Source organism: Aptenodytes forsteri, unplaced genomic scaffold (assembly GCF_000699145.1).
Source record: "Aptenodytes forsteri isolate BGI_AS27 unplaced genomic scaffold, ASM69914v1 Scaffold236, whole genome shotgun sequence".
Taxonomy (NCBI): Eukaryota; Metazoa; Chordata; class Aves; order Sphenisciformes; family Spheniscidae; genus Aptenodytes; species Aptenodytes forsteri.
The window spans coordinates 2,665,162-2,683,350 of NW_008794456.1; the positions used below are offsets into that span (position 1 = coordinate 2,665,162).

Consider the following 18,189-nt stretch of genomic DNA (forward strand, 5'->3'; position numbering starts at 1 on the left):
CCCCCCCAAATCTGGTCTGGGCTCCCAGCAGCGGGACGTTTCAGCCCAGGGGGGACAGATGCGGCGTGAAGGAAGTACCGGGGGAGAAAGGAGCGATGTAAACTTCGTGGCTTGTTGTTCTGGGGGTGTTTTTTTTTCCCCCCCTTCTGGTACTCGTTTATACCTAGCTAGGGGAGGAGGGCACGGTGCGGTGTTCAGCTCTGCTCCGGCGCTTTGCTTGCGGATGCGGTTGCCTGACTTCATGTTGAGAATGGTGTAAAAGCCGCAATAAAAAGAAGAGGGAAAAAAAAAAAAAAGGTGAAACTTGTATGGCTCAAGCTGAACCTCTGTAAAGGGCTTGGGCAGTCGTGTGCGTTGGCAAAAACCCCAGCGATGGGTTTGGGTTTGGGTTTTTTTTTTTTTTGGAAGGTGGGGAGAGGCTGGGTTTAAATGCACTTTGTGATTTACGCTCAACTTGAAAAGTTATTTTCTGAAGTGCCTCCCCCCCCCCCGCCTTACCAAAGGAAGCACTTCCTTAATCAGCATGGCTGCGTTAGCGCTGGTTTGACACTAAATTAAATGACAGGGACTTGGGTCCGTGTAGGAAAGTTTGTTCTGGAGTAAAAGCAACTGTAGGTGGCACAACAGCTTTGCTGCCTGCAAAGCTGTGAGCGGGAGGCTGGTCCTCAACCTTCTCTTGAGGATCTTTTCTCGGGGAGGATTCTGCCCTTGTCTTTCCCCCTCACAATGTAATGAAAAAGCTTGCTTCAGGTCTGATGTTCTTCCTCAGAGCTTTCTTCTGCGCTGCTGTTTGTCGTGTCCAGGACTGTCGTTCTTCCCCTTGAGACCTGACGGTGTGGGCTGGCTGTCTATCAGCAATATGCATGTGAACAATCGGCTGGGGACATACAACTCTTTTTCCCCAAGCTGTTGCAACGTGCAATGCTTGCAAGACTTCTCATGTGGGTTTTCTCTAGGTGTGAACGTAGCCTTGTCTCTCCTCTGCAGAGTTACTGTCCCTCAAAAGCTGTAGCTGAAGCATGGGGTAAACTGCTTGACCCAGGGCTGGATAAATCAGCGGTATTTCAGCCTTCTCACCTGGGTTGCTGTTGGAGTTGGTTTTGTGGCTGGTTTTTTTGGAGGCTGGAAGGAAACAGTGATGCAACACCCTAGTCCTGTCCACACTGCGACCTCAGTCATTGCTACCACCCCTGTGAGCTGCGCGTCGCCGTTGCCCTGCTATAATTGAGAGGTATTGGCTAATCCGTCTCAGCCAGAGCCCTCTAGTTTTGAAATATCTGTGGCTTTTATACAGTTGCCGCTCTGTAAGAATTATGTACCGCAGAGGAAGTTCCTCTCCGGCTCTTGTGGTGTTCCTTGGCGATCTGAATGCTTCAGCTTGTTTAAATGAATGCAGCTAGAAATATGACTTGGGCTTTTAAATGGAGCACTCGCTTGACTCCCCCAGTGGCATAAGATATCTGTGTGTAAACTCGTTAAAGCAAGCTGTATTTTTATGTTGAGTCAACGTGAAAACAAAGATGTCTTGGTTTTAAAAGCAAAAGGATCCCAAATGCAAGCTTTCTAGATTGCCTTAAAAACAGAAGTGTCAGTGAAAAGTTTGATATTTCTTGCAGAAGGGAGCTTGAGGTTAGCTGCAAAGCTGGATTTTAGTCCAGAGTTAGTGGACTTAGCCTGGTGCCGTTTTATTTGCCTGTATAAGATTAAAACCTCAAAACTCATCCTTGAACTGTGGTGATGCACTGCATGTGTACTTTAGGCATAAAGACAGGTGCCAAATCACATCACCTAGGGGGAAAGCTGTTCTTTTTTTTTTCAGTGAGTAATTCCAATACTGTGCTGTGATTTAGGTGTCTCTGGGAAGCCACAAGGATCGCTATCCAAAAGCTTTCTATTGCTGTAGCTTGGGTGGCACTTGAGTTACCTCTTCCTAAAGCATAAACCACTAAGTTGCATCTTCCTAATGCAAAACCACTCCTCAAAGTCCTGTTTCCTTACGTAGGATTCCTCTGGGAGTAAACAACTGTCTGGGACGCTTTAATGATTCATCATCGTGAAACTGTCATCTACCCTCTAAATAGGCAAATTACTGCCGAGCATGCCAGCGGATGATATCCAGCGTATGTTAAATCCAAGCTACCTTTGCTGCTAGCAGCAGCTTGAGGCATGGCGTGGCGCTGTCGCTGCCAAAGCGGGGCAGGGAGTCTGCTGTGAAGGATGCAGCGTAGTAAGGTTAAGAACCGGGAATGCTGGGGGCAATGCCTTAAAGTTCATCCGAATTTGAGTCTGAGCAGTGTTTTGTGATCATGAAATCCGCAAGGCGGCTCCTTCAGGAGTTTGCTGGGACCTGGTGAAACTGAAAAACTTCTTTTTAAATGCAATATAACTTTCTAAGTAAGATCTAGTATAAGCTCCCCATAAAGCCTTTCTGCAGAGCATGGTGACATGCTGGCCCGGAGCAGAGCACTGCAGGCTTCTGCATCTGTCAGTGTTGGCTTTGATATCAAAGCACTTAGCTGTCACTTTTATAACTCCATGGGTTTTTCTATTCCCCCTTTCTAAATTAATCTCTGGCTCTGACTTGCAATTAAAAAAAAAAAAAGGCAGTACTAGGGGCTTCAATCGAACTCTTATTGAAGAAAGGTCTGCAAGCTCAGAGCTTGCAGTGGGAGCTGTGATTTGGATAGGGCACGGAAGGAATAGAGTCCAGTTTCATTCCCTATAAATGCCCTGCTGGAAAAACTGCAAGAAGACGGGGAGAAAAGCATGAAAACCTGATAGAAGCCACTGGAGTGGGTAACCCTGACTTTATACTTGCGTTGGGCAGGAACTTTCTTCCCCACGGGTGCTTTCTGGCTCTCTAGCTTTGAAGGACCTGATGCAAACGGCATCAGGAGGGCTTGTGGGGCTGTGGCTGCCCCGGGAGCATCCTTGCAGCCGTACCATGGTGGGATGGATGGAGACCAGTGATAATGAAAGGTCTGCGCTCAGAGCTTGCAGTGGGAGCTGTGATTTGGATAGGGCACGGAAGGAATAGAGTCCAGTTTCATTCCCTATAAATGCCCTGCTGGAAAAACTGCAAGAAGACGGGGAGAAAAGCATGAAAACCTGATAGAAGCCACTGGAGTGGGTAACCCTGACTTTATACTTGCGTTGGGCAGGAACTTTCTTCCCCACGGGTGCTTTCTGGCTCTCTAGCTTTGAAGGACCTGATGCAAACGGCATCAGGAGGGCTTGTGGGGCTGTGGCTGCCCCGGGAGCATCCTTGCAGCCGTACCATGGTGGGATGGATGGAGACCAGTGATAATGTGGGCTCTGGCGGGGGGGGGACACCCCAGATTTGAAGCTGGTGGAAAGAAGATCTCAGCTGGTCGGTGCTTGGAGCTGGGCAAGCTTTGTCTCAAGATGCCGCGGGTGGGTTTTGAACAGCAATGGTGACAGAGTGGGTTATTGCTAGGTGCTACCCACTCATGGGGGCAGATAAGGAGTGGAAAATTAGGAGGGGGGCAGTCTGGGGACTGAGGATGAGGTGGCCTTCCTTCCCCTTTGGTGTTGGGGCAGGTGCTGGCACCCTGCAGCGGGGGGAGCTGCCACTTGGGCTCAGCCCCTGGGGAAAAAGCACCCCACGGAGTACAGTCGGATGTCAGGTTTATTCTCCTTTTCCCCTCACCCGCTGCCATCTTCTCCAGGAGTTAAATGTCTCTTCCCCCTGCTCCGAGCCTAATTGCGTCCCCAGGGTTTAACACGCGTGTGTTTGTTTTATTCAACGTGTTGGCTGTTCCCACTGGAACAGGCTGATTTTTTTTTTTAAGGGATTGGGCGCTTTTTTTTTTTGCTTATTGTGCACAACAAGCTACTGCACAAGATATTCGGGGGGGGGGGAGGGAATTGTAGTAATGCCAATACTTCTTGAATATTATAAACCTGGCTTATCAGCCCGACGCAGAGCTGGAATTTGTCTCTTCCTGTGCTGCATCTCTGCTTTCTGAGAGGGGCGTTTAAATACAGGCTGGAGACGCAGCCTTTCCAGTGTGCTCTGCTGGGCTGTGACAGCAGCAGTGGGGCTGCTTGAGCAGCTCTCTTTTTCTCTTTTTTGCACTAATTCATCTCCAAAAAGGAACTTCTCGGGGAGAAGGCTCTGAGACTGCATGTCCCAACAGTACCCGCTGAAGGAGGTGAAGGGAGACGCGGTTTGCTTCGTACCTGGCTCTCCTCTCTTCTCCGTCCTAATGGAGCCGGCTTCTTTTTGCTACCCCCGGCTCACTTTTCTCCGCTCGCCCTATGGCCAGTTTGGGGCGAGCGCTGGCTCTTCGCAGGATTTGGCCCCGTGGCCGCAACGTTTGACACAGAGATGGACCGGGCCAGTGGACGGTGCGTGACCGGGAATGAAAGGGTTGGGGACCGGAGATGGGTGGCATGGGGTAGCAGAGAAGCCCACTGAGATTTGGGGGGGGGCTTTGGAGATGGTGGGTAAGGAGGGAGGCAATGCAGGTAGGACTTGGTGGATGCATTGGCGCAGTTGTGTTGATGCACTCTCCTCTCGGACCTCTCCTGGTGGTGCTTGCTTGGCCGCTGTCATCTCCACCAAAGAGCAGCTCTGGTCCCTGCTACAACCTCGTGCAGACTGGCCAGGGAGAGCTGATAAACAACCTCAGCACAGAAAAAAATAAAAATAGAAACTGATCTTAGCCAGTCTTTTGTTTCATAAGCTTGTTCACTTGCTGAAATGAATCCAGCAATGTTTGAAACCTGAAATACCTGCTGGAGGCTAGGCGGGCTCGTTTCACCTTTAGGGTTGTGATGCTGTCAACTCTGTCCTTTAAACTGTTATTAAAGGTATCAGTGTGGGTATAGGGGAAGGTGTTAAGATCCTCTATTGCAGATTTGTCTTGCTACAAGGAAGTACCTTAAAAGTACCAGCTTGGTTCAAAATTTTACACGTTGCTTTACTGCAAAGAATCTATATGGGGAAACTCAGTAAATCCTGCTGGTTTAGGAGCTGAGCCCTGCTGTAAGTGCTGATCCCAAGGACAGGAGTCTTGACTGTAAAACTTTTTTTGAGGAAGGTATTGGGCTTGATGAGATGAGGTCCTGAGCAGCCTGATTGTAGCTTTGAAGGTGGTCCTGCCTGGAGCAAGGAGTGGGGCTAGAGACCTCCAAGGGTCTCTTCCACCCTCAAGTACTTTATGAACCATGGTATGTACTTCCTTTACATCTTAATAACAGTCTGAACATGATGCACCTTACCTGGAAAAGCTTATCAGGTGGTATGCAAAAAAAAAAATGGAGGAGACTGGATGAGCAGTCTCAGCAGAGAAAATGCGTAGGAGGTGTTTAAAAACATGCATTGCCTGTGGTTTCATGCAGCGGAAACAAGTCTGAAGCAGGGACTGAAAACGGGGGTATGTGGCTCTGACTGAATCCTTCTGCTAGAAGTGATGCCTCTTCCCGAGCCGTGCCCTGCCTCACCTTGCTTTGCGCTGGGAAACGTTTGCTGCCTCCTGGTAAATATCATCACTGGGAGATTTTTACTTCAGTCACAGTAATTGTCAGAGTTACTGTAGGGGAGTGACCCAGTCTTGCTAGCATTTGGATAACTTGCTGTTCATTTCTGTCTTTTTTTTTTTTTTAGGGTTCTGCTTTTTCTTAGGCTGACTTGATGTTGCTTTGGGGGGAGTTAGGTTGGGTTTTTTCTTTTTTTTTTTTTTTTTTTTTTTTTGGCCAGCATAGACCATTCCGCTGGGCTTTAAATATCCAGCTGGGAGAGACTTGGCTTATTGTTATGAAGATCTTGAATTGTAAGGAAAGTGAAGCAGTGGAATAGGCTGGAGCCGGGGGAGAGGATGTGGCATCTTCCCTCCAAAGCTTTTTAGGCACTGCACAGTCGAGCGCTGGGCAGAGAGGCTTGGATATTAGTCTCCTCGGATGAGGTGAGGTCTCTTCAGCTCTATTTTCTGCAACTTGCTGTTAGAGCACAGACTTATTGCCCTGCTTCTCATTCCCTTATGCAGGCTCCTCATTGAATGCGTGCATTAACCCTTCCGCTGCTGCCCGTGCAGCTGAACTGTCATGCTGAAGTAGTGTGGAAAAAACATCGGAGCCCAGCCCCGCAATCGGGCAGGCACTGTGCTCACAGAGTACAGAAGCTATATCTTTAAGAAATTTGCTATATCTACCTCTCAGCAGCAGGTTCCCCCCCCTGGCTTCTTCCTGCATCTTCACATCCTCTTGTTTTCCCTGTACTTCTGTCTGTAAGGTACAGTATCTTCTCACTTCAGTTGAGCCTGGCTGCCACAAAGCTTTTTTTTTTTTTAAGGAGGCACATGAGCTTTCTCCATACAGCATCCAGCAAACGCTGCCGGCTCCGAAGCGCAGGGTCACTTTAATTATTCTAATTTTCCTCCTTGCTATCGGAGGCAAATAGCTCTGAGAGGCAGCGGGATCTGGGTGGCTGGAGGAGACAACCCGAAGCCCAGCCTTGGCCGGGGCTGCGGTGGCATGCGGAGCGGTGCTTCGCAGGCATGAAGTTAGCGGCTTGCCGGCATCGCTGCTCCGGCTGGGAGAGCCGGGTTGGAGGTGCCCATCTGGGAGCTAATCGGTTGCATTCTCACTCCACCCATTCCTTGCTCGCCAATTGGAAGTGAGGGAGAAAGATGCTCTGGATGGATTAATATTGGAGCCACTGAAAAAGCACGAGCCGTTGCCGCCTCAGCCACCTGAGCAAGTGGCATTTGGGAACAAGTGTGGTGGCTCAGGGGGAGCAGCCAGGAGGGGAGCCGAGGCTGTTTGAACAGCATCTCTATTAAAGAAGTAGTGCAGGTAAGTTGTGGTCTTTAAAAAAACAAAACCCCAAGATTGAAGCGCTACTGTTGCTGGGCAATGCATTTGGCCAGGAAATCTAGAAAACCAGCTCTGCCAGCTCTTTAATTATTTAATTCACTAAAGAAAGGCAGTACTTGATGTATTTTCAGTGGGCTTTGCTGCTTAGTGATGATATCTATTGCCTGTGCCAGATGTCTCTGTGCTGTTGTGTTTAAGGATGGAGAAATACCTTTTGAATTCAATTTACATTAACCAGAGTGCTGTCTTTCAGGGTTTGAATTTAGTTTCAAGATGTGCATGGGGAGATGAGCACAAGAGACCTTACCTGTTCTGGTTTTTCTCTAATGCTAAAACATCCTAACAGCCTGTCTGTGAGGCTTTACATACTGATGTTTCACGTGGGGAAAGTGCAGTGCTGGGTGAAAATAAAATGCACGTATGTAATCTGTCTAAAATGCTAGCAAACATCATCCCTGTTGCTGTAGCCATGGAAGCCATGTAGATGAACCATAAACAATGTCCTAATGAATAACACTCTATCGTGGATTGTCAGTCTGCAATTATTTCACCACCGGACCGGGGCATTTTTATTTTGGGTTGATGATGGACAGCGAAATCGGATCTGGTGCTGCTGGCTCTCCCCCCCCCGCCCGTGGCTGTGGTGGTGTCACTGCTGCTGTTTCGTGGCTCCTAGACATAGAAACCGTATGGGGTGATTTGTGTTATCCTGCCAAGCCTGTCGTGATTCGAAATCCCTGTTTCTCGGGGGAGCGTTGAGGCTGCGGAGGGCAGCTGGGCTGCCATTTGGGTATCCTTTGGGCTGTTTTCACTTTTAATGGCAGAGGGATGTTTTTCTTTCTGTGTCTTGCCTGGAACCACAACTGAAAATTGTGTTTGGTGATCAGGTGGCTGGGTTCACTGCTCTCCTTCTGTGTCTCTTCATGCTTCCAGTATAGACCTTGTTTTTGACCAAACTTCTGGTTTTGGGTGAATTAGAGCTGGTCTCCTGTTTCATCCAGGTGCCTTCTGGGTGGTGGTGGGAAGGGGTGCAGGAATAACTTTGCTGCAAAGCTTGGCCCAGCCACTGCTGCCTCTTTAGCAGCTGTTTTCATTTCTGGTGGCAATAAGATAGGGGATAAAAACTTTATAGAAATGCACTTTGTTCTAAAACATGATCCTGGTACCCTGGGGGGGGTGTGCTAGAGTGTGAAACTGGTGGTGCTGGAGCATCTCTTCCACCTAACCCCAAAGAAGAGGTCTTATAGCTAATAGTTTACACCTTGCTGCTGCTGGATTTTTTTTTTACAGTATTTAACACAGTTGAACCACTGCAGGGAACAGCTCCCTTCCTCTGAATAGCCCCAAGCAAGTGAAACGTTGATAGACTGTCTCTTAACCATTTTGGCATGTTTTACATAGTACCACTGCAGATAAGTGGCAGGTGGTGGCCTCTGGAAGACCTGCCTGTACAAGGAAAGCATTTCAGCAAAGAAAAAATATCTCGGGCACCTTTTTGAATCCGCATTCAACTCTGACCAAGATTTGGGGCCATTGCAGTATCTTTTTTTTTTTAAATAAGAGTTATGAGGTTTTTGATAGGGCCCTGCAAGTGAAAGAACTGTCTGAAAAGCTGTCAGTAAGAGTTAATGCTTTCTGAATTATTTAAATGTTTCAGGAAAAGTCTACTGAAAAGCCTCAACTGGTCTGTTCTTGGGCCTTTGCCAGCTTGTGGGATCTCTGGAGGTATTTGCTTTCGCTCCTCTCCATGTAGCACTTATGCAAGAAATCCTTGCAAGTCTTAAATCACTTTTTTTAGAGGCCCCAACAAAACGAAACCTCCCCCTTCAACCTGAAATAAAAGGCAAATAGCCTGAATTCTCTGTCCGCCAGCCAAATCCCAAAGCGTCGTCGTTCCCTCACTTCTCCGCTTGTCCTGCTCACCTATGAAATGCAGGCCAAGAAACCTGGCGGCGGAGGAGAAGATATCCCGTTAGCAAAGCAGCTGCACGGATCTCAATTTACAGGGTCGCTTCCTCTTGCAGCTCACCTCTGGGAGGCACCCTTGGATATTAATTGCTGGGGTGGGCTCAATTGTGATGAGTCAACCTGGACAGCCTGGTGCTGATGGTAAATCCAAGCACCGCTGACATCAACCTTTCATGTGCATGGGTTTTTTTTTTTGGGGGGGGAGGCTTCTGGTAGCTGTCACCGCTGCAGCCAGCGATCTTTTATTAGATGGTTTTATTGCGACGGCTGCTCTGGAGGAAGCTGGGGAGGGGATGAAGAGGGGAATTGTTCAATACAGTGAGGAAAACGCTTTGAAAGGAGACGTGTCTGATCCCTGAGCTTGTGTGTGGGTGTGTGTTTGCCTGGGAGTGAGTAGGCAGGACAATGCTTCCTGCTTTTATCCTTTCAATATGATGCTTTCTATTTTCATAGCCAGCAACTGTGAAAATTAGTTCTGGAGTTTCATTTATCAGAGTGACCGTGCTATGATTTAAGATTTCTTCACACCATCTCCCTTCATCAGAAGAACATCCATCTCCTTGCATATAATCCCTGATTTGAGACTTTAGTGCCTGCTGAGCCATGAAGCTATAAAGTTGTGTTTTCCACCTGGATCGGGACTGGCATCCCAGGGTGGTCATGCTGTGGTGGAGGACACTGTTTAAATCCATGGAGCAAAGCTTTATGTCCAGGTGACAGGTCCACTGTGGGATAGCCTAGGAAATGTCAGAGGGTTGGTGTCACATCCTCCAAAAAATCAGAGAAATGGGACGCTTCCCAGGGTGTTAGAGATATTTAGTTTTGGTAATCCAGACCTCTTAGTCCTAAAAATGGGAATTTTGGGGAAATGAAATCCTTGTGGGAAGCAAAGAGGTGGTGAAAATCCTTTAGGGATACCTCTTCTAGTAGAGGGGCAGGGGAGACAAGTGACACATCTGTGCAATTCTGTGGCAAGAAGAGTATGTTAAAACATACATAACTCTTTAAAAGTGCTCTTTAGTAACAGAAACATCCTCTCCTGTAAGGATTGAGCAACCTGATCTAGTTGAAGATGTCCCTGCCCACGGCAGGGGGGGTTGGACTAGATGGCCTTTAGAGGTCCCTTCCAACCCAAACTGTTCTATGATTCCATGATTGCTAGAGGACTTGGCTGTGTCTACGCCTAAGGAGGGCAAAGCTTGTGTCCCTGCAGGTCTGAGTCTCTCGGCTAAAGCAGCAATCTGCCATTGGATTGGGCTACTTAAAAGCACCTTCCTTCTTGGTCTCTGCTCTGGCTGACACTTTATCGTCTTCTAAAAGCTTACCAAGGTGAAGGGGTGTGGAGTAGATTTAAATCTTCCTGGGTCATGGCTGTCTTCTAGACCATTTTCAAGACCTCAAAAGTTGATTTCTTGTAACTGTTTGCGCGCAGGCAATGTTCTTAAGCAACCCGTTTAGGTAAAGGTCTCCAACAAAAATCCCTGCTCTATTACAAAGTGGTGCCAACACCTGCTGGTGTGCCGTACTGCTGCCTGCATTAAACCTCTAGGCGTGCCACGTGGGGATGATGAGTCCGTTGTCCATCCTTCAGTGTCTGGCTGTGGTTTTTCAAAGGCTTGGCAGCTCCACGAGGAGGAGGATAAACTGAGAAGAAAAGCGGGGGGGGGGCAGCAGTGCAGAAGGGGAATGTAGACAGAGGGGAGTCTGCCCTTCCTGTGAGTACCGGCTGGAGTGTGCCTCCAGGCTTTCACCATGATGACCAGTATGCTGCTAACTCTTTACTCTTCAAATAGTGCTGTAGAAAGCAGTATTGGGAAGATATTTCCACATGTGTGATGGACATGTGAATATAATCGGGGGGAGGAGGAACACAGCTGGTCCTTTGTGGAGCTGAATAGCTTGTCATGGGGCTCTGCTTAGCCCTTCCCCGCAGCTATGCCACTGAGATGAATGAAGGACAAGTTGAGGAGGGATAGGGCTCTGGTGTGTCTCATGAAAGAAGGGCTTATCCCTCTCAGCCTCTGCTTGGGATGAGATGTGGACAGACATGTGGCTGCACAGAGAAGGCACGTGTGGCGCTCGCAAGGGGAGCGAGGCTGTAAAGCTGCAGAAGAAGAGTCCTTTAGTTGATCTTGACTCTTATCCCTTCAAGACAAAACTCCCTGGAAGGCAGCAGAGTGCTGGTATTTCCCATTTAATGACTTACAAAAGGTCTTTTTACCCCTCTTGGGTTTTCTGTTATGTTTTCTTTTGCCTTTACCAATGCAAACTGGTGCTTTCTGGGGAAAGGTCTATGTTTGGGCTTGCCACAGGCAGCAGTGCTCATACACCGTATTTACCAGGCACTTTCCTGCCCAAGTATTAACAAGCATGCCTTACTCATCTTGCGCTTCCTTGAGTTACGGTGATCGCTTTTGAAACCCGGACTTGTGTGGTTTGGTTTCTTTTTTTTTTCCTTTTTTTGTCACACCTCTCTAGGTGTAGAGAAAAACAGGTAAAATCTCAAGCTCTTGTCCTGTATGTCAATTGTTATTGCCCAGAACAGCAGCACAGGGGCATGCTTCTCACCTCTGACTGTGCCAGTATGAGCTGTGCTTTCACCAGCGTTTTCCAGTTGAAGTATGCAGGGCTCTGGGAAGGGATCAGCTGCTTAAGGTATAGATAGAAATGAGAAGTGGTAACTTAAGGCAAAACAGCTTTTTTGCATGCTGCTGTCCATTCATTCTTGCTGACTTGAATGGCTTTAAATAATTTGCAGCAAATTTCTCCACCAGGAGACCTCGCTGCTTGGTTCTTCCCTGAAAACTGCCAAAATCTCATTTTTTTTATGAGTACAAGCGATGCTATGTGGGAGAATCTTGCAATATTGATGTATTTGGACCCGATCAGCTAGTCAGTGTGATCAGATTTGCTGCCTGTCAAGCTCTTTTCCTGTTCTGCGGTGATGCAGTTTTGCATTACGAAAGGAGTCTGAAGCTTCCTCATCCTCTTGCTGTTGAGCTCTTGCTGCATACAGAGATTTTTAGACTCTCTAGTTGCAAGCTCCTTTCAATCAATGCTCCACATAATTTAAAAAAAAAAAGTCCTCTCCTGCAGGTTTCCCTTGGGATATTATTCTTTGTGTGTGGTTTTTCTTTTAAGTCTGTCTGGTTTTCTGCTGACTTTGGGTGGAGGAAGGGAGCAGCATTGTTTGGTTATTAGGTATCTGAAGCACATAAATTGTGGCTCTCCCCCTGCCCCAAATCGCATGAACCTGGGTGCTGCTCCCTGGTCACTTGTGCTGCCGCAGACTCCCTTGTCCTGTGATGTTAATTCACGGTGGGGTGGAGAGAACAAAGAATAAAAAGCAGGCTCAGAGTTCAATATTAAATACCAGGTCTGATGGAGCCTTGGATAGGGGTAGACTTATCTTTCCCCAGATCTAAGCCTTAGATGAGACAATACACTTGTTCAAGCTGGACTTGGTCCCGGATCTGTTTGAGGTAGTGCAACCAACTGCGATGTTCCCCATCACGCAGGGAAGCTGGTGCCCAACTATTTAACGGTAGTGATGGACGCTTTTAGCACTGACTGACAAACTTCTGGAAGTCAGCTCGAAGTGGCCAAAACCTTGCTTCAAAGCTAAAGCCCTACATGTCTTCTGGCAAGTAGATTTTTGTTTTTTCCCAGATAACTGGGCAGTTCAGTCTGTCATGCTGAGAATTGCTCATTCCTCCTGGGAGGAAATTGGGAAAGTCTAAAGTATTTTTTCAGCTGAACAAGTGATTTTTGTTGTAACTTCTTGTTCTGAGGCTCAAGTGTTTGGCTTTATCAACTTTAAGGCAAGACGTTGCATTTGCTTATCAGTGTCAGAAATGTCCTCAGCTTCAGCAAAGCAGTGTTGAAGAAGGTGGTGGAAATTGGGATATTGGAGCACACCCTGAGTAAAAGATGATGAAGGTACCCAATGTTTTCCCATCAGTACTTATGGGGTAACTAAATGGTCCAGATGTACAGGCTGCCTGTGTTCAGAGACAACCCAAGAGCAGCTGATATTAAAGGGCCTGTAAATGAAAAAGTACCTTTCCAACAGCTCTTTCAAAATGGTGGTGTCTCAAAGTAAACCCCAATTAAATATCAAGACACTAGAACTTGGAGAGGTTTACTGAAGGGAAGTCATAAAAGCCGAAGTCTGTAAGTGCCACTTGTAGAAAACTTGTTAGAGAGCTATGTTTTGCTTCAATATAAGGCTTGTGCTGCAGAGGGCTGTTTACTTGGAAGATGCCAGCAGCAGAACATTGTAATTGAGTTACCGAAGTATCCAGAGAATGTGTTTTTATTTGTAATCCACTAATATTGCAAGGCTCAAGAGAACTTATTACTAACCTTAAAAGAAGCGGGTTAAAATGGGTTATTAGATCTGAGACACGTTTCCCACAGGAATTTAATAATGGAGGATGGCATGGTAGGGTTTTGTCTGGTTTTGTTGTTAAATGCAAATGGAAAAATGGTAAGAATGTAAGAAATCAGGAAGTATACCTCCTTCTGGTCTGATACTTCCTACTGCAGATCCTCTGATTTGTCCTACTCCTAAGACCAAGCACCTTAAACTACAGTGAACTTGACTGTCCTAGCAACAGTTAAGACGTAAACTCCGTATGCCTTCCCCTTGGTGGCTTTTGAAGTCACTGCAGTAGCTTCAAGTCAAAGGACAGTGACTTCTGAAATCTTAAGCTGTGTTCCCGAGCCTAGAGAAATAGGCTTTGTTTTCCATTTTGCAGTGCTTCAGCTCTTTGCTTTTACCTTTGAATTCAATGCTTATAAAGGGATGAGAAACTAGTCAGAAGCTTTTCTTTGAAAAAGCAACTTAAGTGGTGACACTTTTAATGCCTGTCCAATTTAGTCTCATCTAATAGGCATCCCTGTAGGGAATAAGGTGGGGTGGCAGTAGAAACTTATTTGCTGGAGTAAATTAACTCTTAAAAATGAAGAGCACTGCATAAACTGTCAAAACAGCTATACCACATGCTTTTTGGCAGATAATGGAAGATGGTATCTTTTTCTGCCTTTGGACAGGGAGAGCAATTGGAGAGTCTGGTTGTCCTTGTAGGTGTTGGATAAGAAAGCAGACTCTGGAGAGTGAGGACACAGACCTCTCTGTGAGAGACGCTAGAGGTACAAGTGCGAATTTGCCGTGTTGTCTGTCTTAGCTCCTCAGGGTAATGCTTTCCAGCTTTGTCTCTAGAAGGCCTGACCTTATGTCTTGCTGAAATTACTTTGTATTTTTTTTTATTTGCTGAAATCTGAAAGAAAACCTGGGGGAAAGGAACTACAGACGTGGGTTTGGTGGATCCGAGGGACGTGGTGCGCTGGTGTGGAGAGGGGGAACTCCCACCCTGTGGTAAAAGCGCTCTCCAGACTGTAGGTCTTGTCCTCCAGCCTGCAAAGGCTCGAGCAGGGGCTGATTTATACTTCGTAGAAACACTTCTGCAACTTCAGGCAAAGCCTGGAGCATTGTAATGTTGATCTCTAATGTATTTGGAGACTTGTATTCCTGCCCAGGCTTCCCTAAGCTAAACAATTGCATGGATTACCGCAGTGTTTTATAACTGCCCCTTAGTTGAGCTCTTTTTTTTCAAGAATCGAGGTGAGATGGGGAGAGGAAATGCAGGTTGGGGGGTGTGTGCGTCAGGCTGTGGGTATGTACCTTATTGCTAGAGAAAAGAGGACTCTGGCTTGCTGTCAGTTCTGCACAACTCTAACCCATTGCTCCTGTCTTCAGCAAAACACGACTAGGAGCTGAGACCTTGGATATTAAAATCCCATAAGCCTTGTGAAAGGAGAGGCATGTGGAGCCTGCTGATGTTTGCCTTGCCGACTGCTACTGAACATGCACTTAAGCACAGTCTAGCTGGCCTTGTCCTTAGCTGGCATCCCATAAACATTAGCACAAGCAAGCATAGCTTAACTGATTGAGGAAATATAGGGAGAAGGGGGCTGATGCGTGAGGAGGAAAGATATCACTTGCCCTCTCTCCCAAATCTGTCTCCTTTGTTCTGCTCAGTTAAAAAGTTAGATGGATACTGCTTTCTCTAGATTCTCAGAGATGCAGATGATGTAGCCCCCAATTTACCCTTCCTACCTCCACTTCTGCTAATCTGTTGACCTTTAAGCTAGTCCCCTAGCTCCGCACATGTGTCTGGACTTGTGTAAACACCCCATCACCTTTTACCTCCTTGGGCACGTTAAACACCGTTCCCAATGTTAATATGCGTAGCCCCTTCCGTGGGGGTTGTAACAGCTTTTCAAAAGGCTCCAACAAGACTGTTTTGAAGTCTGAACCCCGTTGGTGCTATGGGACAGCATTATGTAGGGAGAAGACAAATTACCAGTGCTGGGATTTAGCCAGGACGTAGTAGGGTGAATGCCTGACTTTTTTTTTTTTCCCAAACGTGCCATTGCATCCTTAATTACAAGGTTAAGACCTCTGTTTTATGACTCATCTGAAAAAACAGCACCTCCAACATAATTGCCTGAGCATGTTGCCTGGGGGACTGTTGCTCACTAGTGACTCAGAGGAGCAAGTGCCACCTAATGAAATGTAATACCCCAGCCTTGCCCTTTTCACGCCTAGTCCAAGCAGCGACCAAACCAGAGTCTCCTGTAAAGGTGCGATATCAACCCAGGCAACACTGCAGTTAGAAGGTATTTCTGATGAAGAAAGCAACCAACTGTGAATTCCTGCTCACTGGGCATTATCAGCCCATAGAAATAGGTGTGTTCAGTTAAAGAAAAAGCAAACAGTGTCTCATTTTGCCTAGTGAAGGATGAACATGTTGCTTCAGGCTCCCTCCGAAGCCATAATAGAAATGAGAAATTGATATACCATCCTGGTGGGAATGTCAGTTCCGTGGGTAATCCGTCTGCCTAGGCGTATTTTGTTTGTTTCTCTGAAATACGTAAATGCACTCATTACACAATAAGAGCCTCTTTAAAAAACTTTCCTTTGATCATTAGCATGCTAATCAGTCTGGATGGATCTTCTCCTTCCCTTCCAGGTGGAGGGAAACAATTGTAATGGGTGCCCCTTGGCCACGGTGCATTTGTTCCTCCAACCCATTGTTCTGGGATGAAATTGGAACATTGTGTTTCTCTCTTGGACCAGATACTTGAATTGCCCTCGGGTTTGTGTGGGGTTTTGTTTTTTTGTTGGTTTTTTTTTTTTTAAATGGTCATCAGGGTGTTCCTCCAGGAACCTGTGCAGCCAAATGCTGTCTGCACTGAAAGGTCTGAGCCACGCTGGGCTGTGACGAGTGTTAGGGTTGGAAGGTGCTGCCGTCAGTGGTGTGGCTTGTATCCGTTTGGTGCACAAAGGCTCCCAGTGGACCAGGATGAATTATGATGCTTGAAAACGTGGCACACTGTAAAAGGGGAAGAAAAAAAAAAAGCAGCACTTAACCTGTAAGCCAAAAGTTATGGGGTAGAGAATGGGTCTTTGGGAAACAGTCTCATACCTCAAACGAAAAGCAGGAAGCCTAATCTGTAGAACAATAAAGCAGGCAAAACCGCTTTCCTTGTTGGCCCAAATTCATCCCAGGCTTGCGTAGGTAATGTTTGATTAACCTAATGAAATGGGGAAAGACGGAGCAAATCTATTCCTCTTTCTGATTGCATTTTGGCTGGGAAGAAGCATATAAAGAGGCAGCATCTAGTAGCGGCTTTTTAAGGGACTGCTTGGGTGACTCCTGCTCAAGGCTTGAAATAAAGAGCTCTGTTAGCGCACCATAAAATGGGGCATACACCTGTACAGAAAAGCTGGTGCTTCTAGCCCACGCAGTCTGAGCTGTCAAATACTGTTAGTATTAAAAACAGCCAGGCTGGGCTTGGGTACCAGACTTTGATCACACCTGAAAGCAGGTGCTCCTATGCTGTTTGAACATCTCTTTGCATGGTAAATACCCAATTTGCCAGCAGTTAATTGCAGAACTGACTCACTAACAAATAAATTATGTTCTGTAATGAATCATGGGGATTCGGTCCTGGTGCTGCTGCATTTGTGGGTTCACTCTTGGTCAAGCGTCATTTCCCGTTTGTGGCTTCCTCATGAGACCCTGTTGGTGCAGATGGTGTTTGCTGCAGGACCCCTGCTCAGGAAGCAGGCCAAGGAAGGCTACAGCGTTCTGATGCTTATCTTCAAGTGCCAAGCACTGTTTTGGGATAGACTAAAGATTAGGAGCAGCAGAATAGGATGTGAAATCCCTTTCTCATCTAAACTGAGTTGTTTTCTTCTAAAATAAACTGATTCTTTTTATCTGAACATAAGGTAGAACCTGGACTTTGTTATGGCTTGTATTTTTTATAGAAGCCTTGCAGATGTGTAGCTTGTATTATTTTTGGATGTCCTTGTTCAGGTTTGATAGGTCACTGAGATGATCAGGCTTGTCCTGATCTTTAGTCTTGCTGTTTTGTGGTCCCAGCCCAGGATGTCTGAGATGGCTTAACTTTTTTCAAGCAGTGACCGTATAGGATATTCTGCTAAATGCTAAAGTCAATAAACAAAAGGTTCAAGTTGCCAAATCTGATGCCTGCAGTATTTTGGGGCTGGCTTTTTGCTGTAATCCAGGCTTACAGTGATTTAGCAGTAAGGTGAAGACATTCAGCATCTTGATTCTTATGTTTCCTTTTTTTTTTCCTGTCTTTTTAGAGTCTCCACCAGCAGCGATGTCAAGAAATGGATACTTCTTTGAAGAGAGTGGCAAGTATTATTTGACTTCTTTGTGCCTTATTGGAGGGAGAGCTGCACTGCAAGGCTAGCTGAGAACTTGAAACAGGTGATACAAAACCCATTTAGCTTAAGCAGCATGCGAAGAGTGTCTTGCACGGTGGTTGTGCAATCTTGCGCTGGAAGCAGACTCTGCGTTTTTAAATCCTGTAGATGTTCTAGATATTCAAAGCAGTAAATAATCATCTTCACGTTGTCATCAGTGACTATTCTGGGTGGCTCCTTGTTTTTCAAGTTCTTTCATGATGTTTTCCTGTAATACAGGCTGGCAGGTGTATTTGCTTGTCTCTCTTTCTGGAGTGGAGATCGTGTGTAGGTGTCAGATCCCTTTGGAGACATCCTGCCGAGAGCATCAGGCAAAAGTTGGATGGCTCTGGTAAATGCATCTTTTAGTGCAAAGTGCTCTCTAAGATTTTTCTCTTTGAAGCAAAGGTTAAGTTGTGGCGTTTGGAAACTTGTATCATCTGCCTCAACAAAGGTGGCTGAGCTGTCAGAGATACTGTACTGATAAAGGGCCAAAGTATCGTACAACCAAACTTGAAGTGCAGAGAAGTCCCAACTTCTCTACTGGTTTTGGAGAAATAGCATGCGTGAGGGTTGTTAGGGAGAGATCGCCTTGA

The 18,189-nt window shown here is 46.5% G+C and overlaps 1 protein-coding gene across 1 annotated transcript in view; it reads left to right on the forward strand.

The window, feature by feature from the left end:
- The first annotated feature begins 4,098 nt into the window (after positions 1–4,098).
- The window catches only part of SLC4A11 (solute carrier family 4 member 11), a 94,548-nt gene continuing 80,457 nt past the window's right edge, over positions 4,099–18,189 (forward strand). Inside the window, exons 1-2 of the mRNA XM_019474975.1 lie at positions 4,099–4,371; positions 17,492–17,542. Coding sequence (XP_019330520.1) covers positions 4,149–4,371; positions 17,492–17,542 — 274 coding nt within the window. The 5' untranslated portion in view covers positions 4,099–4,148. The remainder of the gene's footprint in view (positions 4,372–17,491; positions 17,543–18,189) is intronic.